We start from the raw sequence: 26360 nt of genomic DNA, 5'->3' as shown, positions 1-26360 counted from the left end.
AATTTCATTTTTACTATTGATTTTGGTTTTATTTATTCACTCATTAAAATAATCCTAAAAGGCAGATACTACATATTCTGTTACTGAGAAACTGAAAAACACAGACTAAGAAAAATGGCCATGAGTTGTATTTAAACTCAAGGCACTTTCCTATGTGAAACCAGATGTCCAACAGAGGTAGGTATGAGAGTAAATCCACTATGAATTAAAAGACATATGAACAAGTAGTTTATGAACTGTAAAGATATATGTATATATTCATATATATTCAAATATACATATATATAGACACATACACATTATTCTACTGGATAGTGTATATGACAGTCTGCTGAGATTTTTCAAAGGTGGCCTGACCATCACAGTTAAAATTATACTCCCAATTTCCATTCCCTGGCACTCTCTACCCCTGCTTTATTTTCTCCAACTTCGTTTTCAAAATCTGATATACACCGATTTTACTTGTTTACTGTTTTTCTCCTTCTACTACAATAAACCTTTCATGAGAGCGGGGATTTTTCTCTGCATACCTAACTTCTAATACTATAAAGACTCAGTAAATACTCTTTGACTGAATGAATGGCCAGAAGAAATAGTTTCCTTCTTTAAAATTCACAGATGTAGACATAACACAAAGTTCTCCATTCCCATCTCCAGTTTATTGTTTTTTTAAAATGTAAACATATAGAATAGTTACATCCAACAAAAAAACAGCAAGAATTTTCTCTTATACCAAAGTAACAGTTAACTTTCCAAGACTCTTTATACATAAATGCAGTAAATGAAGAGACTGAACTCAAATATGTTGCATTTTCCCCCAACATATCAGAAACACAAAAAGTGAATGTTTTAAATGAATAAATTCAACAATTTACTTTGCCATACCTGCATTTTTAAAAAGATTCCATTTTCCTGAAATTGTTTATATACATCATGCAAACAGACACTGTCCTAGGAATGTTCTGAGATCACTCTCTGCTACTGGACAGGAATAAATAAAAATAAATAACAACCATCACTTTCACAAAACATCCCTTCCCCCAAGCAAATATCTCAAAGTGCTTACAAAAAATATCACAAGAATCTTACAAGGCACACATAAAACTTAAACATATTTCAACCATAATTTTTTCCAAACATCAAGGATAGTAGATACCAATTCCTAAAAAAACCAGTTTATTACTATTCTTTTACCCTTCCCTCCCATCTCTAGCCCTCCCCCAGAAAATTTCATCCTAGAAAGCAAAAATAAGAAAAGTACTTCAAGCACAAACTATTTCTGAAAGGGAAATGTTTTCATAACTACAATCATGGCCAATCATAGATCAAATCGCAAAGAAATTTAAACGCTGCACTATCATGTTCTCCGTTGAAGAAAAACTGTATTTACTTTAGAAAAATTCTGTCTCCAAAGTAGTACTCAAATAGCAACATTCATAAAGACACAAAACTCTCCTCTCTTGCTTTCCCCTCTTCTCTGTTCTTAGAAACTCAGGAAGATTTAAGTATAAAATCATGGATTTTTGGACCTGGAAATGATCTTTCAAGTTACCAAGTCCAAAGTTACTGTTTTACATATTAATTTAAGAAAAACTGGTAGAGAGGTGACCTGTCCAATGTCATTAACAAGTGACATGGCTGGGGGAGGGGGTTATGAAGTTGGTTTTCTTATCCAAGATGAGAGCTGGATTCTTTGAAGTGTCTCCAAGAGTTAAAATTCTACAGAGAATATATTTTTCACAAAAGTCTCACAAAAAGGATATTTAACATTTATAACAATCAACATGGGATCAATCACGAAATTCTTATAAATGGTACAAAGTATATTACATTTTAAAATGTGGAAGGGCTTCAGAACCTAAGTATAGCAGAGATTCTACATAAAGCTGAGGTGAGTAGAGGAGAAATAGAACATCTTGAAAGTAAGATGCATCCAGTCAGGCTTCCTTAACTACTTTGTTCCTGCATTTAGAGAGTATGATTTGCCAGGCAATAGATTTTAATCTTTGCTTTGACAACAAAAAGTTTTGTGTTATTTGTACACAGGGATAGTAGAGAGCAATGGCTCATAACACAATCAGAATATTACGCTCACAAAAATAACCATACAGTCATGGTTTTGCTTTTGGCACATTTCTGGAAATACAGAATAAAACTCTAGGGATGATTAGGATTTTTACCAACATGTGGTAAATGAAAATTACATTAATATAAATGAAAAAAGTTAACAATTAAGAGAACACCAATAGCTAACCATATTTATTTAAACTGTTACTCTAGTGACAAGGTAATATATATTGCCAATTCAAAGTAAAAAAGGGAATCAACTGTTGATACACACGACATAAGTGAATCCAACGGCATTCTGTGTGGTGAAAAAAGTCATCTCACAAAGGTACATACTACAAGATCCCCTCATGTCATTCCAGAAAAGGAAAATAATAGCAATAGCAACTGTTACCAGGATTTAAAGATAGGTGGGGGAGTTGATTACAAAGGGGCATCAAAATGGAGTTTTTAGGGATGATGGAATGTTCTATATCCTGACTGCAGTGGTGGTTGAACAAAATCTACATGTGTTAAAATTCATGAAAATGTAGACCAAAACCAAATGTGTTAGTTTATGTTAGCTAAAAAATTAAAAAATAAAATGAATTTAAGAGAGGAAACAGTAGAGTATCTTTGGTAAAGTTGCAATTTCTATAAGAAAATTTTCAGAGGGGCACCTGGGTGGCTCAGTGGATTAGGCCTCTGCCTTCTGCTCAGGTCATGATCTCAGGGTCCTGGGATCAAGTCCCACATTGGGCTCTCTGCTCAGAGGGGAGACTGCTTCCCCCCCCCTGCCTACTTGTGATTTCTCTCTCTGTCAAATAAATAAATAAAATCTTTTAAAAAAGAAAAAGAAAAGTTTCAGATCCTCATGCCAATGGTATAATTTTATTGGTCATAAAATTATTAAGTATAACTGCATGAAATAAAAACAAGAAACTTGGCCTTGATTAATCATTTCTAAAATATGTATACTAACAAATCATGGAAACATTATTTTAAGGAATTTTAGCCCATGTCCAAGGAAATTCTACTACTCCCAAGTGAATTTGAAGTGTGTTCCCTTACAGTTTAAAACAAGTACCTTGGTGCTTTGCTTCAGAATCCAACTAGTTTGTTTAAAAAAATTTTTTTTCACTAGTCCTTCAAAGAATTAATGGATTACAGCATGTTTTGAAGTCTATTTTCTCTTCCTATTAACCTAATTGATTAAAATTATTATGTGGTTGGGATTTTACATGTACATCATTTATCTAGAGAGTTCAAATCAGAATTTAGAAATACTGCTGGATTCTCTGTCACCAGAATCAGGAATATTTAAGAGTGAAACATTATTTCTCTAGATACACCACTGTGACTTACATATACTGTACAAGATAAGACAGCATCCCATTAGCTTTATCGTGTCTCCCACACTTTGGAACTGCTAGTAGAAGTTCAGAAAGAGTAACATGTGTAGGCAGACCAAAATTAAGACCCACAGATGGGGGGGCGGCGCAGGGGATGCAATATAACATATGCTGTGTTTCTGTGGAAAAACTTGCCTAACTATGATATAAGGCTTATATAGCAAGGTGTGGTTCTAATTACAGCAGATTTTGCCTTTTGAGATCATGCCTGGGTAGTTTTTCACCACTGCTTCTGCCATGCACAGAAGTTAAGTGCTTTTTAAGGGCAGATTTGTGCTTGAAATCCATGTCACAACAGTGGCATTTGTAAGGGCGATCTCCACTGTGTATATTTAAGTGGTCCTGAAGTGTGCTTTTAGCAGTAAATGTCTTCAAGCACACAGTACACTGAAAGGGCCGTATGCCCATGTGCCCTCGAATATGCCGGTTGAGATTTTTCTTCTGCGTAAATGTTTTCCCGCACTGTAGGCACAAGAAGAGCTTGTGCATCTTCAGGTGGCGCAGATAGTTTTCAACGTGAAGAAATCCTCGAGGACACCTGGGGCACTGGTGCCTCAGTGAATAAGCATCCTCCAGATTCTGAATCTCACTCACTGTACCATGATTTCCTTCAGTATTCTCACAAAATACGCTCTGATCTTGATTCCCAGGAACTTCTGCCACTCTGCTCTCAACCGTAGAATTGATCAGTGAATGCTGTGTTTCAGAGAAATACATGCTTGCTTTTGAAGAGGTACAAGGCTGTGAAAACTGCCCATTTTCTACACTGGCAGTACTAATAGATTCCACGTGGAGGATACAAATTTCATTATCTTTAAAACCAATGTCTACTGAAGATAGTTCTGGTGACTTCACTTCCTTTCTCTCTGATGTCAGCTCCACTGTAGACTGCAAAACATTGCTTTCCTCTTCTTTTACATGAAAATCTATGTTTATAGGACTATCCTCTGAAATTTCTATAATCTCACAGTCTTTATCTGAGTTTTCTTCTTCATTCTTAACATCCAGATCAGAGGATTGACACAGGTCAGTATGTTGATTATTTTTCATAGAAAGATCAATTTCCAGATACTTTGACAAAGCTTCTGTGCACTTTTCCACAATGTGAACCATCTGCAGGTAACTAGCAGCAGTCAAATATTTCAAAAGCTCTTTCCTTTTAACTTCAAGTGCTCCAGTATAGCAAGAGAGCAACAGTTTTCTGCCAACTTCTGCACTCTGCAGGATGGTGATTCTGACATGTTTTGACTGCGTGAGTAAAAACTGATCTCTCATGAAAGTGGAGCAAGCAGCTAAAATCACCTTGTGGCCCTGGAACTCGGTGTCATTTATATAAATGGACACATCACAAAATAAATTCTGTTGTCTCAAGAGATTCATTTTCTGCAAGACTACATCCCCTTGCTGTTCAAACTGGAAGTGCAGAACATCAGATTCAGCAGCCATGGTCACAATCTATGCAAAAAAAAAAAAAAAAAAACACACAAATGTTGATGCAAAGATAAGGAATGCTTTCCTACACTGTGATGGTAAAAAAGAAGAAAAAAATCCCAAACCTGAATTGGGTAAAAGAAGATTCAAATTCTAATCTAGGTGCAAAGAGTGAACTCCTATGCCACCATTGCAAAACCGAGAAAATGAAAACACATTTCTTTATGATCTCATGGCCCGTTCTTCGTAATTTTGTTACAGCATCTACTACACTGAGTTGTACTTAATGGTTTCTGTTTTTCTCCTTGGCTAAATTTTAGCCGTTTTGTGGTCCAAGACGCTGTTAATGTCCACTACTAAGGGGACTTAATGTAGTTTCTCACATTAGAAACCTGAATGTAATGTCCAAATTTCCTATTCTGCATCACTACTGCAGGTCCTCCTTCTGTTCCCTTCGACCTTTGCAAGGTCTTCCAACAGGTCTCCTTTATACCACACTCTCCCATATTCCAACCTACCCTGAGTGCCACCAGAACCAACACCTCTTAAAACTTAAAAAAAAAAAAAAAAAAATTCTCTTTTCTACTTTCTTTTTTAAAGTCTTTTTATTTATTTCAAAGAGGGAGAGAGAGAGCTAGCAAGAGTGAACACGAGTGCGGGGAGGGGGCAGAGGAAGAGGGAGCAGCAGACCTCCTGCTGAGCAGGGAGCCCAATGTGGGACTCCATCCCAGGCCCTGGTATCATGAGCTGAAGACAGATGCTTAAGCAACTGAGTCACCCAGGCGTCCCTCTCTTGTATTTTAAATCCTCCATTGCTCTCCTCTACCTCCAGGACAGCCTACCCTTCTTAGCAAATACAAGATCCCTCATTATTTGGTCCTAGCCATCTTTAAGGCTTTATCTTTCCTCAGTATATTCTCTTTTTCATCAAAGCTCCTTCGATATTGAGATTTTCACCACTGCCCGGACAAGAAGACCAAATACACGTCTGCACGTTTCTATTAAAACCCTCTTTCAGCCAGTAATTTGGCTCCTTTAAGACCCAAATCAATGAGGACTTCTGTGACTTCTCCTGTCTCCCCAACAGTGAGTTGCTCCCCGAGCACCACGAAAAGGTGCCTGCTTCATTTGAGTTTCTGCCAGGAGCACAGAGGCCGGCGCAGAGCACGCACAGCGGAGGGAACATCTGTTAAACTGATCGGGACCCGAGGTGGCCTGGAAGATCCTGCAGCTCGCCACACACAGGTCTTCCCGAGCTAAGCCTCCCAGGACCATAGGCCCTGTCCGCCAGGCGGTTGCAGCACCAGCGCAGCCTCCCTGCCCGCGCCTGGCTGCCTTCTTCCTCCTCCTCTTCCGGCTTCCCACCCTGCCGGGCTCCAACGCGCTCACTCACCGACTCAGAGAGCCAGAGCTCAGCTTCCCGCAGCAGCGGCGGCCCAGGCCGGAAGGTGGACTTCGCTTGGAAGGAAACACATCCGGTGTCAACTAGCTTTACTCCTCGCTGGGGTGGGCTGGGCGTCCCGGAAGGACATCCGCGGATATTCTCGCTTCCTCATCCCCCCACCCCCCCAGCCCCGCCGCCGCGCTCCTAGAATGGCGGAGAGGCACCCGTGTTCCGGCAAATCCCATCTCTCCTGCCCCAGTTTCGGCGAGCGGGCCTTTCCCTTCGTGAGTTCTCCCCAGTGGCCGTATCGCAGACGGGTTGTGAGGCTGAAGTACAGCGCGTCTATCGGAACACCCTGAATGGGATCGCTGGGAGGCCCTCGTGGTTGTCACGGGCCCCGTTCTCTCCTCTCTGGGCCATCTACAACTTAAAATGTGACCGAGGAAAGGAGACCGCCATAAAAATCGACATTCGAGATTGCTTGTCTAATGACCATCAGGATCTGGCCCCTACCTCTGGATCTTCCCTCATCCATCGCGATGTCACAGTGACCCGACCCCCCTCCCCACACGCCAGTCCTAGGCAAACCCAGACCTTCTGTCTGCTCTTTGGGACTGTCTCTTCCCACGTGCCCTTTCTCTCCCCCCACTTATCCTTCAGAATCTCGTTCGTAAATCACGTCGTCCCTGAAGCCATTCTGAATTGCCCTTGAATTAGTGGGCTCCCAGTTGGGAGCCTGTGAGCCCTTAGGGGCTGCCTTCATTATTATGATACCTGTACTGAAGTCTGTGACCCATCTGGGCAGAGGTATTTCAGATTTATGATCCTTGCATCCCCGAAGTCTAGCATGGAGTAGACATTAAGTATTTCCTAAATGAAGGAATGTCTGCACTAGTTCTTAAAAGGAGCAGCTCTACCCCCTCAGTTAACAGGTTCTGGAAGTAAGACCCTACTAACTATTTCTAGTTAACCAGATTTGCTTCAGAACCCATGCTCAGAGCGCTTGATTAATATGTGTTTTAAACAGTAGGAGTGAAGCATTCCTTATTCGAATTTAGGCGACTGAAAAGGAAAGCAGGAGGGACAGAGAAAAGAAACCACTGACACCAGAGATTTAATTGTCACACTTTTATTAAGGAAACTTCCCCATAATAAGTGAAGAGGTAGTTCATAGTATGTCTAACATACAACAGATTTAGAACAGCTATTCACCAGCTGAAATAAAATATTCTGGTTTGTTTGTTTAGGACAATATTTTAGAAGTGGTGACATTGGTCACCCTCCATTTATAGATCTTCTAATAAAGAAACTAAAACAAAACCACATCTGATTTACCTCAGAGCCACTTCAGTTTGGAGTTTGTCTTTAAAATTAAATAATAAATAAATAACGGTGACACACAGTAATTTTTTAAAAACCAAACTATGGTAAAGAGAGTTCTTTTTAGTTAGCCTAGGGATCCATAAAATACAAATGCAGAATGACTTAAGGTTTAAAAAATCTTCCTCCTCTATAAGAATATGACTAGTTTTGAAAATCATCTTCCCTTATAAAATGTATTTGATATCAGTTAACTTGACCACTTTGCAATACAATCTAAGAAACATGTATAAACAAAGGAGAAAAGTCAAGTCCCACCAAAATTAAGAAAATGTCTCACAGAAACAGAACACCTCTCCAGCCAAGAAATGGAGGAGACTGTAAATCACTTTAGTGGTTTGCAGCTGCAAAAGGTGGGAATTAAAATTTTTACTTATAAAAAACTATCAAGATGCTGATTTTAAGTAATCAAAGGAAGCAAGGCATTTTCTTTATTATTCCTAGTTTAAATCACCTTATCTAAGACCACACAAGACTGTTTGAGACCATAAGCTCTGTGATGGCAGAGACCGTTAGCAATCTTACCTTCATATCCTCAGTATCTAGCATAGTGCCTGGCAACAAATGTGCCCAATAAATGCTTTTCAACTACTGAATGAACCTAGAAATCGTCTCCAACCAAAGAGACCAATCTTACTTGAACCCATGTCTTTTAGTCTTCAAACCAATAACAAAAAAGGGATATGAATGTAAGCAAAGAAAGCACTCCAACTTGAAATTTCCCTACGGTGAAATGATGTTCAGAAAAACATCGGCTAACATATTAATGTCTCATCGTTGCATAGACTTGGTACTCTTTGGCTGGATCATATAAAAATCAGAATGCTAGGTAGCATCATTAGACCATAAAAATGAGTGACCTTAGGCATAAGATACCTATTGGTCTTATCACTCAATTTTATTCTCATTTTAAGTGTTTTAACAAAAGGTTGAAATTGTAACTCAAATCAGATTCACATGTAAATGCATTAAATTATAACAACTTTAAGAATTCCCTGTGACTATTCAAGTTAAACTTCAGTTTTGGTTTATCTGTACATGCATTCTCATAGCTCAAAAATAAAAACAGAAAATCCTGATGGAAACTAAATAAACACTGCTTCCAGACAAAAATCAGTTTCACATTTTGATCCTTCTCACATTATTTTTACTTGTCCTTTCCCTCCTTGACCACCACCTACCAAGTCAGTCAATTTCTTGAGAAGAATGTAATATTGACTCTAACCCCCCCAAAACAAAAAACAAAAAAACAACCAAAAAACCCCACATCCTTCCTGTGATGTTTTGTTTGCAAATTCCAGGCTGTCTCAAAAAGCCAACAGGGATTCCCAAAAGTGAAGCACAAACTGGGAGCTTTTTGCTAATATACTCTTGATCATGTACTGTATCTTTTTAAGCCAAGAGCTAGTGAGAAATAAGAAGACATTAGCTCATTCTTAGTCACTTCTCTACTTCGGCCAACCTTGGCCAGGCCACCTCTTTGAGCTTTGGATACCCCAACTTAAAAAAAAAAGAGGTGGAGTATACGATTTAAGATTCTCTAAGTACTCTAAGACTCCTATTACCTAAATCTAACTGATGAGCCAAAAGCTACTAAGATTCAAAATTTTATTTCTGAACTATAACATGTGCTTTAGGAAAAACACAGTTGTGTTTTTTGGGGAAAAAAAAATTGCGTTTTTCCATATTGGAAGATCAATTTTGTAGTAGTGATCTATCAAACATGGCAAGGTGGGACTGTGTACCTTTATAGGAATATCTGAATGCAAAAACCTGATTGCTCCTCTGTGATCCACTTTTTTCATCCATTTTAGAAACTAGTGTACAGGAAGAAATGAGAATTCAGAAACTACACCAGATAAAACTGTGAAGGCCAAACTCCCCTTTCTGATGGCTAGCCCTCTAAAACAAAGTCCAGAGATGGACCCCCAAATAGCCTCTTTTTAGAGAGACCATTATACTTGAGCACATTTTAAGTGTGCCTGGAGCAATCCTGACTTCAAAAGCATCCACAAGTAAATTATACATTAATTATAAGCATTTGGCTTCTTTCTGGGAAGACCACCTATGTAAGTGCTATTATACAATTGTACTTCTGTCCTTTGTTAATTATGCTCCTCATGCTGATCCCTAACTACTGGTCTGTAGGTGTTGCTGAAAAGACTGTACTCTGGTCTCTGTGAACCACTCAGTGACATGAAGTTGGGCCATAATACCGTTGAAGAGTACAGAACAACCCAAAACACTTCATAGCCAGTTGCAAGACAAGTACAAATAGTAGGAGGCAGATTCATTATCAGTAGGCAATTAACAGTAGGCAACCAGAAGTTCTATCACATATTCAGGCCAAGAGCAGTATCACCTTGTACCTCAGCCTATTTTTTTGGCCAAAGAAAAATACTACTCACTTCTCTTAGCATAGCATCTATTAGTGGACTGTAGGTGATGTTATTAACTTATCGGTACCTTCAGAATGTGCCCAGTGAAAAGCCTAAAATAGTGTCAGTCTAAGACAAAAGTCAATATTAGGTAGACAAATGGAATACTCCTTGGGAAAGGAAAATAGGCAACACGGGATAAATAATTCAAAACACAAAATGGAAGAGGGCAAAAGGAAGGCAAGACCACTCCAAGTGGTAAGTTGCCTGGTCTGTTAGTGCTTTGACTCACCCCTACAACCCGCACAGAGGATTTGGAGAAGTCAGACTATCAAAATCACTCCTAAAAAGACTCGAGACTATTGCCACATTTTCAGTCCATTCTAAGTTGTGAGCATAAAGCCCCTAATCAATTCACACACGCACTATCATTTCTCAAGTTCAGGACAGCTTGGGCCAGTTTACCTGCATCCAGGACCTGTGTTGCATCAGGCTGTGGCTGACACCCTTTAGAGTCTGTGACTGTTGTACATGCAAAAGAATCAAAATCCACTGTGAGGTCTTGCACATTTCTTTCATTGGCATTATCAAAGCTGTTTTTGCCATGCAGCTGTTTAAGATGTTTCCTCAAAACTGGCTTATGTGCAAAAACCATGTCACAATAGTTACACTTATGGGGCTTATCTCCACTGTGAAGGTTAAGATGATCCTGTAAGGAACACTTCTGAGAAAAGGTTTTCCCACAGATCTTACACTGGAAAGGTTTAATGCCGGCATGCACACGCATGTGTCGATGAAGGTTGCCTTTCTGAGTAAAAGTCTTGCCGCAGAGTAGACACATAAAGAGTTTGTGCATTTTTAAATGGTTGGCGTAGTTCTCCAGGTGACGAAACACCCTGGTACACTTTGGACACTGGTGATGCCACTGTAGGCCTTTGTCTACACCTCGAATATTAGGCCCAAAGACATCTTTTGAGGCCATGATGATATTATCACTGCCTGCGTAAGAAAGGGCATAATTGTGGAGATGGTTTTGTTCTATTTCACTTACTCTGTTTTCCACAGTTGAATTTATCAGGGAATGCTGGGGCTCTGATGAATGTAAAGCAGTGGGTTCAGAAGAAATAAACTGGTTCTGATCTTTTTTACTTCTAACCTCGGATACATCCCCAATAGATTCTACCTTAACAATCTGAATATCACTGTCCTCCATATCCATACTGTCTTCAGATGCATGAACACAAGGTGAATCCTGCTTTGGGGAGCCTCTGGCATCTCCCTGCTGTTCTTTTGACTGGGGAGAAGCACTCTGCGGTTCACATCCCTCTTTACTATCCATTGGTTGTTTTGGCTTTATAAACTTCCACAAGGCCTGCGTGCACCGCTCTACAATGTGGCTCATCTGAAGAAAACTTGCCGCAGTCAAGTAATTGACCAGTTCCATCTCAGGGAATTCCAGCACACCACTATAACAGGATAAGAGCAATTGTCTCCCCACTTCGGAACTCTGCAATATGGAGATTTTCACCTCTCTGGAATCATTCAGTAAAAACTGGTCTCTTAGGAAGGGGGAACCTGCAGCAAACACAATTTTATGCCCCTGTACCTCAATATCATCTATGAGAACCGTAACATCACAAAATTTATTCTCTTCTCTTAATTTGTTCATTTTTTGTAACATTGAATCTCCATAATTTTCAAACTTGAAGTGAAGGAAATCTGATCTTTCAGACATTTTGGCAGACCTAAAGAACAGAAATGTAAAAAGGATGAATTTAAGAAAATTCAAACAATTAAGAAACCTGGATTTTTCCTTCCAAAAACAAATCTGTGTTGACATATCTCTGTGTATGTATCCAAATGAAATTTTCCTTGAAAGAGGAAGCTAGTGTGACAGCTTTCAAAGGCTGTGAAAAATTATTCCATATCAAGTATCAATTGCACCTAAGGAGTAGACTTGTATCACTGTAAATAGTTTGGCATCCATTCAACTTCTTAAGATACTTAATACAAGAATAGTGCTTGCTCTAAAAGCATTTTTTCCACTCCTCAAATGAGAATTCTATAGGGTTTCAAAAACGTACTAAAAACATCCCAACAAGTAGCAAAGTAACTTTTTTTTTTTTTTTTTTTTTTTTTGCATGATACCGTCCGTGAACCTGCTTCTTCAAAGGCAAAAAAGAAGAATCTCCCTTTGCTTTCTACTTTAAAGAACTGTAGTGACCTTGCTTGCCCCATTCCTGGGTAAACACTCTTCTATTTAAACTGATGTGCATTTATTCATACAAGCATTTCTGCAATAAACAGAAAGTAACAGACTTAAAGGGACAATGTTTAGACAGTGTCAAAGGTACAAGTCTTTATCCTGTGCATTTTGGACAAATCTAAATTCTCAAGCAGCATTTCTTGATATAGAAAGTAAATTAAATATTTTATATAGAAAAACCAGATGAGCCACTTGGTAGGAATCTGAGCAGGAATAAAGTCAATCAAATTAATAGCTTATAGATTCTGGTTTTTTCTTCTTTACTCCTCTTTATCCATCATTACTCATCAACTGGACTACTAGAACAGGATCATAAATGCTTCTTGGGTTCCAGCTTCTATTTCTTCTAATACAACTTCTACACCACATGTTAACTTTCAAAAACACTGGATCTGACTAGATCCAACCCTGCCTAAAATCCTTCTGTGACTTCATCCAGTTGTCTCCTGGATGAAGACTAACCTTGGAGTATAAACTGATGAAGTAAACCTAATAATAATTAATTAAGGTAAATAATAATAATTAAGGTAAACATTGGGATAACTATTAAACCACGGATAAGGTGTCTGCCAAACTCTTTGCCTATCTGTCCCTTATATAGCAATTCCTCTGGAGAAAGTTTCTATGTTCTGATTCTATACTCCCTAAATGATTTTCTGATAAATTGGCTTCCCATGTTTCTCTCCAAAGGGAAGGATGAAATGGCTATGTGAACATGATAATTCCAGTCCACCAGTCATTGTAAAAATAATAAACTGACATTCTGTTTATACACCAGTCTCATGTGAGTGACATCAGTAGGTATATCAGCTCTAGCCTTGAAAAACAGCTCTACAAATTTAGTGCATCAAAAAATTCACCTTGAACTTTGTGCATTCATCAACTCCATAGTTGAGAGTCACAAGAGATAATCAGCTGTAATTGATCTAATATAGATCCTGAAGATTAATCTTTATAATCTTATCTTCTATAACAGTGGCTTACCAAGGCTCATAGAACCCAGCTCCTGAAGCAAAGTCCAGGTCCTACAGTGCTCAGTGCCTGGTGCATGACAGCACTCTATTGACTCCAGGCCTTAGCTCAGTTATTTTTTTTCTTTCTTTCTTTCTCCCTCCCCTTCTATCCTCTCCCCTGTCCCCGTTCCTCCCTCTCTTTCTTTCTTTTCTTTCTCTCTTTCTTCGTTTTAATATTTTATTTATTGGGGGAGGAGAGATCACAGAGGGGGAAGGAGAAGCAAACTGGCCACTGAGTGGAGTGCCCAATGTAGAGCTTGATCCCAGGACCCTGAGATCATGCATGACCTGAGTCAAAGGCAGACTCAACCAAATGAGCCACCCAGGCACCCCAGCACAGTTACTTCTTTAGTTTAAAATACTACTCCTAGTCATTTCTGACTGACTTTCTTTTCCTTCCTTCCTTCCAAGTAATCTCCACACCAAATGCAGGGTTCATACTCGTGACCCCAAGAGCAAGAGTGGGATACTCTCAACTGAGCCAGTCAGGTGCCCCATCACTCCTTTATTTCTTGAGATGCCCCTACCTAATGTCTTAGACTGGAACAGTTGTCTCTACTGGACCCATAGTATAGCACCTCTACAATAACATTCAGAATACTTTATTAAGTACTTGTTCCTTCTCCTCCAAACTGCAAGCTTCATGACATTAGAGGGAAACATCATCTCACTCAATGAGGCTGATGCTGGAAACCTGCATCTTCTACGGCAAAACACTTCCCTTTTGCTTCAAATTCTACTTACTGCAGCCACATTACCGGCCAGGACCCTCTTCTGTTCAAACTGCTGTATCTTCCCCTAAACTAATATTGTACTAAACACACAGGAGGGGCTCAGTTTGTGTTTACTGGACCTATAGAATTTGACAGTGGAAGGAAGAAAGAACTGCTGTTGAAAATCTGTAAAAGCATTACAAGTCTGAGCCCCTGAGAGCCTAGAAAGGAATGAAAATGGGAATGCCGAGTAAGGAAAAATAATAAAATATTTTGAAGAACTTGGTAATTGACTAGATACAGAAAATGAGAGGAAAAAAAAAAAAAAGGAATGTATAAAGATTCCAAACTTAAGAGTTCAGCTGAATGAAACTGGTGAAATGTAGGAAGGAGAACTGGCATGGTTTATTAACAAAAACAGACATGCAGAAATTATAAAGCTTTTCCTTTGTATGGCATTCTGAATGCACAGGTAATGAATTATCACAATAAAGATGAGAAAGGAAGGACATACAGAAGCAAATGCTGTATGAGAGAAAAGATGGTGAATATCAAATAAAAAGGAAAAATCTAGGAGATACAAGAAACATATTAATAAAGAAAGCAGCAAAATTATATAATCACTGGTTAGTTTGAGCAATTACAGTGGCCTCATACATTCATTCTGGCAACAGCGAATGCCCGAATTTATAACCGTAAGTTATAAAATTGCCTGTGCTTCAAGTGGCCAACAAAAGGGGCATTCTTTTTTTAGAGTTTAGCTTGTCCTGAGTCTACCCTCAGGTCAGTATTTTCTGACACACACCCCACAATGATCATTAATGCCTTCCATCTATAGGATGATAATACTCAGAGTGCGTTAGATAACTATTCTCAAGGGTAATTGTTCCTTGGAGCTTCAAAGATGAGGAGCTGGAGTACTTCTATCAGTCTCAAGAAACTTAACAGCAGGAGCAGCCCAATAGGTATGTACCCCAGGAAAGTGCTTGCTTTGATTTCTCTGATACAGTCCAAGAATATGAGGAAAATTTGTTCTGTTTAAGAAGTTTTGCCTAGTATGTGTCAGTATACTCCACTGGCTGCCTTTGATAAACTCTTATTTCTGGACCACACAGTTTATCTCTTTAATTGATTCCTGCCACTAGTTTCTCTTTTCAATACAATATTAGTTGAGGGCAAGGACCAAGTGTTACTTTATACACAACTCATTCAACAAAACCAGCAGAATAATTAACTCTTTAATGTCCCCTGTAAAATTATTATTGTGCTATGGAAGAGAGGCCCTTCATTATCACCATATTCTCTTTTGAGTGTTCTGGGAGAAAATTCCTTTCTAGCCTTTGTTACCAACATAGATTTGACAGTGTAAACCCAAATTTTATTTTATTTATTTATTTATTTATTTTTATAGAGAATCTTTTTTTTTTTTTTTTAAAGATCTTATTTATTTATCAGAGAGAGAGAGGGAGAGAGCGAGCGAGCACAGGCAGACAGAATGGCAGGCAGAGGCAGAGGGCGAAGCAGGCTCCCTGCCGAGCAAGGAGCCCGATGTGGGACTCGATCCCCGGACGCTGGGATCATGACCCGAGCCGAAGGCAGCTGCTTAACCAACTGAGCCACCCAGGCGTCCCTAAACCCAAATTTTAAACAATTTTTTTTTTTTTACTTTAAAAAAAATGTCAAAATGAAAAGGAATGATTGTGTTTCTTATAAACCGGTTTAATGAAAGAAAAAGGATAGCTAATCTTTACTGAATCCTTGCTATGTCCAAGGTAAAGTGCTAAGTGCTTTACCTAAATTGACCCACCTAATCCTCAAAATCTCTAGGAGGTAGGTATTATTAGCATCCCATATTGCATATGAGGAAGCCCAATCTTGGAGGATATAAGTAACTTACTCAACTTATGAGAGGTGGAAAATATTAAGTGTTAGAGCTGGAACTTGGGCCCAAGCTACCTGATGCTAAAGTCCATGTATGAAACAACAAGACTAGTTGAAGTTCTACCTCATGAATAATGTTAACTATGTAACTGTTCAGACCTCCCTCCTCATATCCATTCAGCTGTACATTTAATGATTTTCATACTTTTCTGTATTGAGTTATGCTTCAACAAAAGGTTTATGTTTCAAAACAGAGTAGGATGTAAGGCCAAATTTGTGTCAAGTCTAGAGGACTTTAACAGTAAGCCTTTTATGTAATAGTCATATTCTTTTTTTTTCTTTTAAATATTTTATTTATTTATTTGACACACAGCGAGAGATCACAAGCAGGCAGAAAGGCAGGCAGAGAGAGGGAAGCAGGCTCCCCGTTGAGCAGAGAGCCCAATACAGGTTCCATCCCAGGACCCTGGGATCATGACCTGAACCGAAGGCAGAGGCTTAACCCACTGAGCCACCCAGGAGCCCCTGTACTAGTCGTATTCTTGATTGCAATTATTCCCTTATCTTTGTTTTACATTTCTCACCTATTTTCACTTTGTTATTTTTCAATCTTTTGTGTATTTATATTTGTATACTAATTCTGAATATCATTTGCAAATAACCATAATTCTAAGTACAGTAGCAGTTATTCATAAGTTTCATAAAAATCACTCACATAATTCTAGATTATAAAAGAGCTTTGAGTAACTGAAAGGAAAGAACTTAATCAGGTAGAATAGAGACTTGGTCCCACATTCTGTTGATCCCTCAGAATGACTTCCAAATTCTCTCTCTTTATTCCGTCTGTCTTTGCCATGGTTCAAGCCCTTATCATCTATTGCCTAGATGACTACAATTAAAGCTGGATAATGCTGAGTTTCTTTCAGCAACTTTTTTTTTAAAGATTTTATTTATTTGAGAGAGAGTGAGAGTGAGCATGAGCAAGGGGATGAAAGGGTTCTTATATACATTCTTTGATTTCATACTTTTTTAAAAAAAGATTTTATTTATTTGAGAGAGAGAGCAGAGCAAGAGAGAGAGAGAGAGGACATGAATGGGGGTGAAGGACCAGAGGGAGGAGAAGCTGACTTGGGACTCGACCCCTGGACACTGGGATTGTGATCTGAGCTGGCAAACTCCCAACTGAGCCACGCAGGTGCCCTGATTTCACACTTGTATCTTTTCCCTTTATTATTATTATTATTTTTTTAAAGATTTTATTTATTTATTTGACAGAGAGAAATCACAAGTAGATGGAGAGGCAGGCAGAGAGAGAGAGAGAGAGAGGGAAGCAGGCTCCCTGCTGAGCAGAGAGCCCACGGAACTCGATCCCAGGACCCTGAGATCATGACCTGAGCCGAAGGAAGCTGCTTAACCCACTGAGCCACCCAGGCGCCCCTATTTTTTAATTTTTTTAAAGATTTTATTTATTTATTTGACAAAGAGAGATCACAAGTAGGCAGAGAGGCAGGCAGAGAGAGAGGGAGAAGCAGGCTCTCCACTGAGCGGGGAGCCCAACAGGGGGCTCCATCCCAGGACTCTGGGATCATGACCTGAGCTGAAGACAGAAGTTTAAAGGACTGAGTCACCCAGGTGCCCCTATTAGCAAGCTGTGAATGACCTATTTATCAAACATTGGTGTAATAGGAATATTTTCACTTAAGACCCCTTTCTCTTTGTTATATTTATACAGTTCTTTCATAATTATCTCCGTAACAAATGTGCCAACTAATCTGAAAATTCCCCTCGTTCAAACAGGAGTAATCAAAAAGGATCAGTGGATGTTCTAAGTCGGACAATGTTTACTGCTCTGCTACAGGTAGTGAGAAAATATCAAAGTTTCTTATTCAAATACCTCTAAATATATGGAAAAATTTTCGATTCCACATAATAAACTCCCAAAGCTATTTGTCAGTCTTATTTTGTCATCTACCTCATAGAAATAACCTTATCTTTCAACTTATTACCACAGTTTCCACTCACCTCTAGCCACAACACTGAGGTTAAGCTGCAGATTTGCATTTCCAACTCTATAGTGGACAGTTTTATGTGGCTATTCTATTATACCTTTAATTCAACATGTCAAAAAAATATTTTTTGTAATTTACTTGTAATCTTGTAATTTACTTGTAAACTTGTAATCTACAAGTTTATGGTTTTATTGCTGATATTAGCATCAACATTCTCCAAATGCCAAAGGCCAAAAACCTAGGAAACAGCTTTGTTACATCTTTCTCCCCCAGCATTCAATTTATTATGGAGTTATCATACCATTCACTTAAGCATACTTCCCTTCTTTCCAGTAACACTGTCATAACTCCATTTCAGGCTTCCTTAACTAGGCTAATTTCATTACTCCTTCAAAAGAATTTCCAGGAAGAGTACCTAGACATTAATTGAAGAGTCCGTATCAGCTTAGAGATAAGCTGTTCTATAAGCTGACTTCTAGAACAACATTGCTTTCTACATTGCAAATCTGACTATGTATGTCTCCCTCTTAAAACTCTTTTAAAACTACCCAACTCCTTTAGGATTAAACCTTTCACTATCTGGACCTCAGCCTACTTTGCCAGATACTATCTCCTCCTACACACAAGAGCCCCCTACTTCCTCCTCTTCACTCCTCAGTCATTCCTACAAAGCTTTGCGAACTGTTCCTTCTGCCTGAAGAGCTCTTCTCCACTTTATCCTCTGCAAGAAGTGTAATTCAGACGTCACCTTCTTTCCTCAGCCTTCCCTGCAACTGCCCGTTGGGTAGTTCACACATATATGCCTGATACAGAAATCGCAGGAGCAACTATTTGTTTATTATACCTGGCTCCCAAACTTGACCCTGGAATACTGAAAGGGTATCTTAAGAAGCCCCAGTACCTAGCATAGCGCCAGTAATAGGAAAGATGCTGTGGACCGGCCAATCTGGGGGAAACCCCGGCAAAAGGGTAACCTAAGTCAGCACGCATAGTGAATCCAGCGGGTTGGCACCGAGGCCTTGCCAGGGCCTCCTGCACTTCCTACAAGATGCCAGAATCAGGCGTCCAAGCCAACCACTGGGCTCTCAGCTGGGGTCCCAGGAGGAGGTCCCTGGGGCACAGTTATGCGCCCCATTCCAGACGCCGGGAAGAAAAAGGGGCGGGGCACAGCGTGGGCCGGGCCAAGGCTTCCTTAAGTCCCACCCGGCCTAGGCCAGCTCCTCGCCCCCATCCCAGAGCAGGTCCCGGCCAATCCAGGGCCCCAAGGGGGCTCCCTCTTGAGAGACCCCGTACCCCTGCCCGGCGCTCCGGCCGCCTCCGCACTTACAGACCCGGGGGAAGGCCACCGTCTGGATCCGGCACCGCCAGGAGCTCCGGCCCCTCGGGGCTCCGGGAAGGGGGAGGGGCAGGGAACCCGAGCCAAAGGGGGACCCAACGGAACCGGAAGGGCAGCCCTCGCCGGACAAAACAACTTCCAGGTCCCTTGGTCCTCTCCACCAATCGGAAGAGTCGGAGGGTGACGGGGCCCGGAGAGGGACTCTGCGCGCGGAGGGAAGGGAGCAGAGGATCCGAGAGTGGTGTTGCGAGAGTCTCGCTGTTGACCCGGAGCTGTGGCGGTTGTTTCGCGTCCCGGGCTCAGGTCCTGCGCGCTTCGCCGCTTTGGAGCCGCTCTTCTAGAGCTGGGCCTCCGCCGCCTGCTGCGGGCGTGGGCTTGAAGGGCACCTCCGCACTTAAGCCTTGGTAAGCCCCTCCCGCCTAGGATGTATGTGGACTCGCGAAGCTGGGGCCCTGAAGGCAAAAGGTGGTGGACTCCTCCTAGCTTTTGGAAGTTGCTGTTTCCCAGAGAGCTCTCTCATCCCGGTGGCTTCTGTCACTTGCACCGTGCTGACCATTCAGAAATCACTCACGCCATCCGGAACTGGTCTCTTGAGCTCCAGGGCGGCTGCCCGGAAGACATCTCCAGTTGGTTGTCCCAATCTTAATGTACCTTAATTATCTCAAGTTCGTTTGCATTCCTGCTTCTTATGGCCTGTAGTCCTTGTATTGGTAAACGGCATCATCCGCGCAGTCCTGCCAACCAGAAAACTTTATCATCATTCTGGAGTCCTTTCCTTCTCCTTGCCAATTCAGTAGCTCCCTGGGCTCTCCTTTTTTTTCTTTTTTTTAAACCCCCCTTGGGGAGAGGGGTATTATGGTGGTATAACAAAGTATTTATAATTTTAATCATTTCTAAATGTAAAGTTCGGTGACATTAAGTACATTCGCACTGTTGTGTAATAGTCACCACAGCTGTACCCAACTTCATATTCTTTTGTAGGTGGATATCGTTTTTCCAGCACCGGTTCTTGAAGACTGTTCTTTACCCTTTGAATGGTCTTGACACCTTTGACCATATATGTGACGGTTTATTGCTCTCTGTCCTCTCACCTTTGAGGAAGCGTGAGTTCTTCAACTTCATGCTTTTTCAAGATTGTTTTGACCCTTTGAAGCTCCATATAAATTTGAGGATGACCTTTTACATTTCAGAGAAAAAGGATGTTGTAATTTTGATCTTATGTTGAATCTGTAGATCACTTTGGGATGGCATTGCTGCTTTAACAAGTTTAAGTGTGACTTCCTGTGAATGCAGAACGTCTTTCCATGCATTGAGGTGTTTACTAATTTCAGCAATGTTTTCAGGCTCTCAGGGTATTTAATTCTTTTTGATAATATTGTAAATGGAATTGTTTCTTCATTTCCTTTTCATAGTTTTCATTGTTTCATTGTAGAAACACCAGGTTTTTGTGTGTTGGTGTTACACCCAGCAACATTAATTGAATTTTTGTTTTTGCTTCAGTAGCTTTTTTGTGGGTTCTTTGAGATTTTCTCTCCATATAATCATGTTGTCTGTTAATAGAGATAGTCTTACCTCTTCCTCTTCACAATTTGCTTTTTATTTTTTTCTTGTCTAATAATCTTGGCTAGAATTTCGAGTACAGTGTTTAATAGCAGCAGTGAAAGGCGACATCTTTGACTTGTTCCTGATCTTAGAGGGGTACCTAAATTATTGAGTATGGTGTTCAGTGTGGGTTTTTAACAAATACCTTTATCATGTTGAGGAATTTTCCCTCTAAAATTAGTTTTATGAGGTTTTATTATGAAAAGCATTATAGTTTGTGCAGAAAAGTCTGCATCCATTGAGATGATTGCGTGTTTTTCTTCTCTTGGTTTTCATTTATGTGATATATTGCATTGATTGATTTTATGTTGAACCACCCTGCATTCCTGTGATAAATCCCACTTGGACATGGAGAATAATCCTTTTAATATGTTGTTGGATTTGATTATCTTAAATGTTGAGGATTTTAGCATCTATATTCACAGGAGATACCAGTCTATAACTTACTTACGGTTGACTTTATCTGGCTTTAGTATCAGGATAATGAGGATCTCATAGAATGAGTTAAGAATATTTCCTCTCTAATTTTTTTGGAAGAATTTGAGGAGGATTTGTGTTATTCATTTAATGTTTAGTACATTTCGGGGCACCGGGGTGGCTCAGTGGATTAAGCAGCTGCCTTTGACTCAGGTCATGATCTCAGGGTCCTGGCATAGAGAACCACGCTAGACTCCCTGCTCTGAGGGGTGTCAGCATCTCCCTCTTCCTCTGCCTCTCCTCCTGCTCATGCTCTCTCTGTCTCTTTCTCTCTCAAATAAGTAAATAAATCTTTAATAAATAAATAAATGTTTGGTACATTTCACTGGTGGTCATCTGGGACAGGACTGTTTTTTTTTTTTTTTTTTTCGGGAGTTTTTGATTACTCACTTAGTCTCTTGTTATGTGTATGCTGAGATTTTCTATTTCTTCTGAATCAGTTTAAATAGCTGGTGTGTTTCAAGGAATTTGTTTTCTTTTCTAGGTTACTTAATTTGTTGGCTTACAGTTGTTCACAGCATTGTTTTATAATCCTTTTATTTCTAGAATGTTAGAAGTGATATCCACTTTCTGATTTTAGTTGTTTTCATAAAGATCTGTTGCTTTTTGTTGTTTTTTTTTAAAGAAACAGGTTTTGGTTTCATTGATTTTTCTCTTTTTTGTTCTCTAGTTTATTTCCACTCTCATCTGTTTTCTTTCTTTCCCTCTGCTAGCTTTAATTTTTCTTGTTTTAAGGTATAAAGTTAGGGTATTATTTTTGAGATCTTTCTTCTGCTGAGCAGAGAGCCCGATGCGGAACTCGATCCCAGGACCCTGAGATCATGACCTGAGTCGAAGGCAGCGGCTTAACCCACTGAGCCACCCAGGTGCCCCTAATGTAGCCATTTTTAATTATAAATTTCCCTCTAATCAGTGCCTTCATTGCATCCTATCAGTTTTGGTATGTTGTGTCATCATTTTCATTTGTTTCTAATATATGGTCTAATTCCCTTTTGCTTTCTTCTTTAACCTATTGGTTGTTTAAAAGCATGTTATGTAATTTACATTTATTTATGTTACTGATTTCTGACTTCATTCCATTATGGTTGGAGAAGATACATTGTCTGATACCTATCCTTTAAAATCTATTGAGGCTTGTTTTGTGGCCTAATTATATGGTCTGTCCAGGAGAATATTCCATGTGAATGTAAAAAGAATGTGTATTCTGCTATTGTTGGGTGGACTTTTCTGTACATATCTGTTAGGCTTAGTTGGTTTCGCATGATCTTCAAGTTTTCTGGTCATTTTTTCTTCATATATTTTGATTTTTCCAAAGTTCATGTAACTGTGATCATACTAGGAGTACTTCGCCTTCCATGTCTGGCTTCTTTCACTTAACATCATCCCTTAGAGATCCATCTGTGTGGTCGGATGTATCAGGAGACTGTTCCTGTCAGTTGTTGAAGGGTACTGCTACAGTGCATTTATCCATGCAACTTCTATCTGGTTGTTCTATTCATGATTGAAAGTGGAGTACTGAAGTTTCCAACTGTTATTGTAGAACTTTTTATTCTTTCCTTTAATTCTGGTCATTTTTTCTTCATATATTTTGAGGGTCTCTTACCAGGTATATTAATGTTTATAATTTTTTTTAAGATTTTTTGTTTGACAGAGAGACAGTGAAAGAGGGAATACAAGCAAGGGAAGCAGGAGAGGGAGAAGCAGGCTTCCCACCAAGCAGGAAGCCCAATATGGGGCTCGATCCCAAGACGATGTGGGCTTAATCCCAGGACGCTGGGACCATGACTTGAGCCAAAGGCAAACGCTTAATGACTGAGCCACCCAGGCACCACAATGTTTATAATCTTTATATGATCTTGCTTCATTGAACCTTTTATTAATAAATAGTGTCCTTCTTTGTCTCTTGTAACCAGTTTTTTGGATTTACAGTCTATTTTGTATGACATTAGTATAATCACCCACTCTCTAAGATTATTATTTATATGGAACTTTAAAAAAATATATTTTTTAAAGTAAGCTCTTGGCCCAACACGGGAATCAAACTTAACAACCCTGAGATAAAGAGTTGCATGCTATACTGACTAACGCCAGCAGGAGCCCCTGCAATAGCTTTTTAAAAATTCTTTCACTTTAAACCTATTTGTATCTTTGGGTCTAAAGTGAGTCTTTTCTACGGATGTTGGAACTTTTCTTTTTTTTTTTTAATCCATTCTGCTCATATCTTTGATTGAAGAGTTTACACCATTTACATTTTAAGTAATTACTGCTGAGGATGGGTTTATTTCTGCCATTTTGCTATTTCTTTTCTATAGGCCTTTGTGCCTTTCATTTCTTTTATAACTGTCCTTTTCTGTGTTTGATTTTTTTTAGTGAAAAGTTTTAATTCACCTCTTATTTCCTTTCGTGAATATTCTATAAATATTTTCTTTGTGGTTGTCATGGGAATTGCATTTAACACCAAAGAGTTATAACAGCGTAATTGAATTGATACCAACTTTAATAGCATACAAAACCTCTTGTATAGCTCTGCCCCTTCTTTCTGTTATTGATGTTACAGATTATGTCTTTATATATTCTCTGCCCAATAACATAGATTAATATCCTAATGTACTTGTCTTTTATTTTTTTTTTTTTTTTTTTTTTTTTAAGATTTTATTTATTTATTTGACAGAGAGAAATCACAAGTAGATGGAGAGGCAGGCAGAGAGAGAGAGAAGCAGGCTCCCTGCCGAGCAGAGAGCCCGATGCGGGACTCGATCCCAGGACCCTGAGATCATGACCTGAGCCGAAGGCAGCGGCTTAACCCACTGAGCCACCCAGGCGCCCCTGTACTTGTCTTTTAAATCAAAAAGGAAATAAAAAGGGGAGTTACAAATTGCAATTATAATAATACTTACTTTTATAATTCCCCACACATTTATCTTTACTAGAGATCTTTATTTCTTCATATGGCTTCAAGTTACCATTGAGCATCCTTTCATTTCAACCTGAAGGATTGCCTATAGCACTTCTGATGGCCAGGTTTATTGGCAAACTCCCTTAGCTTTTTAAAAATCAGATTATTTTAATTTCTCCCTCGTTTTTTTAAAGATTTTTTTAAAAGATTTTTAAAAGAATTTATTTATTTGACAGACAGAGATCACAAGTAGGCAGAGAAGCAAGCAGAGAGGAGGAAGCAGACTTCCTGCTGAGCAGAGAGCCAGATATGGGGCTCAATTCCAGAACCCTGAGATCATGACCTGAGCCGGAGGCAGAGCCTTCACCCAGTGAGCCACCCAGGCGCCCCTCCCTCATTTCTGAAGCACAGTTTTGCCAGATACAGAATTCTTTATCAAGTTTTTTTTTGCTTTTTGTTTTTTGTTTTTATTTTCCTTTCAGCACATTGATTATAATGAACCTACTGCTTTCTGGCCTCCAAGGTTTATGATGAGAATTTGGGTGATAATCTTATTGAGGCTTCTTTGTATGTGAAGAATCACTTCTCTTTTGCTGCTTTCAAGAGTCTCTCTTTTCTTTGGCTTTGTACAGTTTGATTCTTTTTTTTTTTTTTTTAAGATTTATTCATTTGGGGAAAGGGCGCAGGGTTTGAAACATGGCGGACGACGTGGACCAGCAACAAACCACCAACGCTGTAGAAGAGCCCCTGGATCTCATCAGTCTCAGCCTGGATGAGCGAATTTATGTGAAAATGAGAAATGATAGAGAGCTTTGAGGCAGATTACACGCTTATGATCAGCATTTAAATATGATATTGGGAGATGTGGAAGAAACTGTGACTACTATAGAAATTGATGAGGAAACATATGAAGAGATATGTAAATCAAAAAAATGGAATATTCCGATGCTTTTTGTCTGGGGATGGTGTTTTACTAGTTGCCTCTCCATTAAGAGTTGGCTGAAACAAAGAAGTTTATCGTGTCTGAAATATAGGAGTTTTTGTATGATTGCCTCTTTAAATGTAGAAGACATTCAAAAGAGAAACCTGTGTAAATTTTGATATTAAGAAGTGACCAAGGATTCTTCCACTCCTGAAATGAGTTGATTTACAGATAACTCAAAAATTCTTAAGCTAACGGGGCACCTGGGTGTTTTAAAGCCTTTGCTTTCGGCTCAGATCATGGTCCCAGGGTCCTGGGATTGAGCCCCACATCAGGCTCTCTGCTCGACAGGGAGCCTGCTTTCTCCTCTCTCTCTGCCTATCTCTTCTGCCTACTTGTAATCTCTGTCTATCAAATAAATAAATAAATCTTTAAAAAAAAAATTCCTAAGCTATTGGGGCACCTGGGTGGCTCGGTGGGTTAAGCCTCTGCCTTTGGCTCAGGTCATGATCCCAGTATCCTGGGATCAAGCCCCGCATCGGGCTCTCTGCTCAGCAGGGAGCCTGCTTCCCCCTCTCTCTCTCTGCCTGCCTCTCTGCCTACTTGTGATCTCTCTCTCTGTGTCAAATAAACAAATAAAATCTTTAAAAAAAAATTCTTAAGCTAACGGGCATTTTAATTTTTTTCCCAATGCTTCCAATAAATGTGATTGCCAAGATGCAGAACTCTTTTCAGGAATTAATTTGTTCTGTTGTTTTCTCAGACAATTTCTGGATTTGTTTTTCTTTTAAATTAAACTTGATGTTTCCTTTTTTGATACATTAAAAAAAAGATTTATTCATTTATCTTAGAGAAAGAGAGACAGTGTGCACCAAGTGCAGGAAAGGAGGGAAAAGCAGGGGGATAGAGAGAATCTCAAGCAGACTATGTGCTGAGTGTGGAGCCCTATGTAAGGCTCAATCCCAGGATCCTGAGATCGTGACCTGAGCAGAAATGAAGAGTTAGACCCTTAACCAACTGAGCCACCCAGGCGCCTCTGATTTTTTTTTTAATTAATTTATTTTTTTCAGCGTAACAGTGGCGCCTCTGATGATTATTCTTTCTCCCCTTTCTCTCTTCTTCTGGGATTCCCACAGTGGTACGTTTCTCTTGATAGTGTCCCACAGATCCCTTAGACTCTATTCACCATTCACATTTCTTCTTTTCTTTCTGTT

At 39.6% G+C, this 26360-nt stretch overlaps 3 protein-coding genes across 5 annotated transcripts; 1 reads left to right on the top strand and 2 right to left on the bottom strand.

Moving 5' to 3' along the window:
* Window positions 1-637: 637 nt before the first annotated feature.
* On the bottom strand, window positions 638-19361 carry ZBTB6 (zinc finger and BTB domain containing 6). 2 transcript variants are annotated; one of them, XM_059142086.1, is made up of 2 exons: window positions 19241-19361; window positions 638-4913 (listed from the first exon to the last, which is right to left on the bottom strand). In XM_059142086.1, the coding sequence occupies exon 2, from the start codon at window positions 4902-4904 to the stop codon at window positions 3636-3638; it is 1269 nt and encodes a 422-aa protein (XP_058998069.1). In that variant the 5' UTR covers window positions 4905-4913; window positions 19241-19361; the 3' UTR covers window positions 638-3635. The 2 variants fall into 2 exon arrangements, with proteins under 2 accessions (XP_058998069.1, XP_058998068.1); XM_059142085.1 differs by lacking the exon at window positions 19241-19361 and adding an exon at window positions 6283-6435.
* ZBTB26 (zinc finger and BTB domain containing 26) lies at window positions 7387-19338 on the bottom strand. Of its 2 annotated transcripts, none has more exons than XM_059142089.1 (2): window positions 19245-19338; window positions 7387-11776 (listed from the first exon to the last, which is right to left on the bottom strand). In XM_059142089.1, exon 2 carries the CDS (start codon window positions 11764-11766, stop codon window positions 10441-10443), a length of 1326 nt encoding a protein of 441 aa, XP_058998072.1. In that variant the 5' UTR covers window positions 11767-11776; window positions 19245-19338; the 3' UTR covers window positions 7387-10440. The 2 variants fall into 2 exon arrangements, with proteins under 2 accessions (XP_058998072.1, XP_058998071.1); XM_059142088.1 differs by having other exon boundaries at window positions 19241-19336.
* LOC131812993 (serine/arginine repetitive matrix protein 2-like) lies at window positions 18962-25965 on the top strand. The gene is made up of 3 exons (XM_059143078.1): window positions 18962-19653; window positions 20231-20352; window positions 24884-25965. Exons 1-3 carry the CDS (start codon window positions 18962-18964, stop codon window positions 24961-24963), a joined length of 894 nt encoding a protein of 297 aa, XP_058999061.1. The 3' UTR covers window positions 24964-25965.
* Window positions 25966-26360: the final 395 nt, after the last annotated feature.

This window comes from Mustela lutreola, chromosome 12 (assembly GCF_030435805.1).
Source record: "Mustela lutreola isolate mMusLut2 chromosome 12, mMusLut2.pri, whole genome shotgun sequence".
In the NCBI taxonomy this organism is placed as follows: Eukaryota; Metazoa; Chordata; class Mammalia; order Carnivora; family Mustelidae; genus Mustela; species Mustela lutreola.
This window is presented reverse-complemented; position numbering and strand designations above follow the sequence as displayed.

Bases quoted from the DNA above. Each gene is read 5' to 3' on its own strand.
- ZBTB6 (XM_059142086.1), bottom strand. From the start codon at position 4,904: ATGGCTGCTGAATCTGATGTTCTGCACTTCCAGTTTGAACAGCAAGGG.
- ZBTB26 (XM_059142089.1), bottom strand. From the start codon at position 11,766: ATGTCTGAAAGATCAGATTTCCTTCACTTCAAGTTTGAAAATTATGGA.
- LOC131812993 (XM_059143078.1), top strand. From the start codon at position 18,962: ATGCCAGAATCAGGCGTCCAAGCCAACCACTGGGCTCTCAGCTGGGGT. The intron at 19,654-20,230 runs GTAAGCCCCTCC...ATTCTTTTGTAG, and splicing joins ACCTCCGCACTTAAGCCTTG to GTGGATATCGTTTTTCCAGC. The intron at 20,353-24,883 runs GTGAGTTCTTCA...TTTTTTTTTAAG, and splicing joins CCTCTCACCTTTGAGGAAGC to ATTTATTCATTTGGGGAAAG.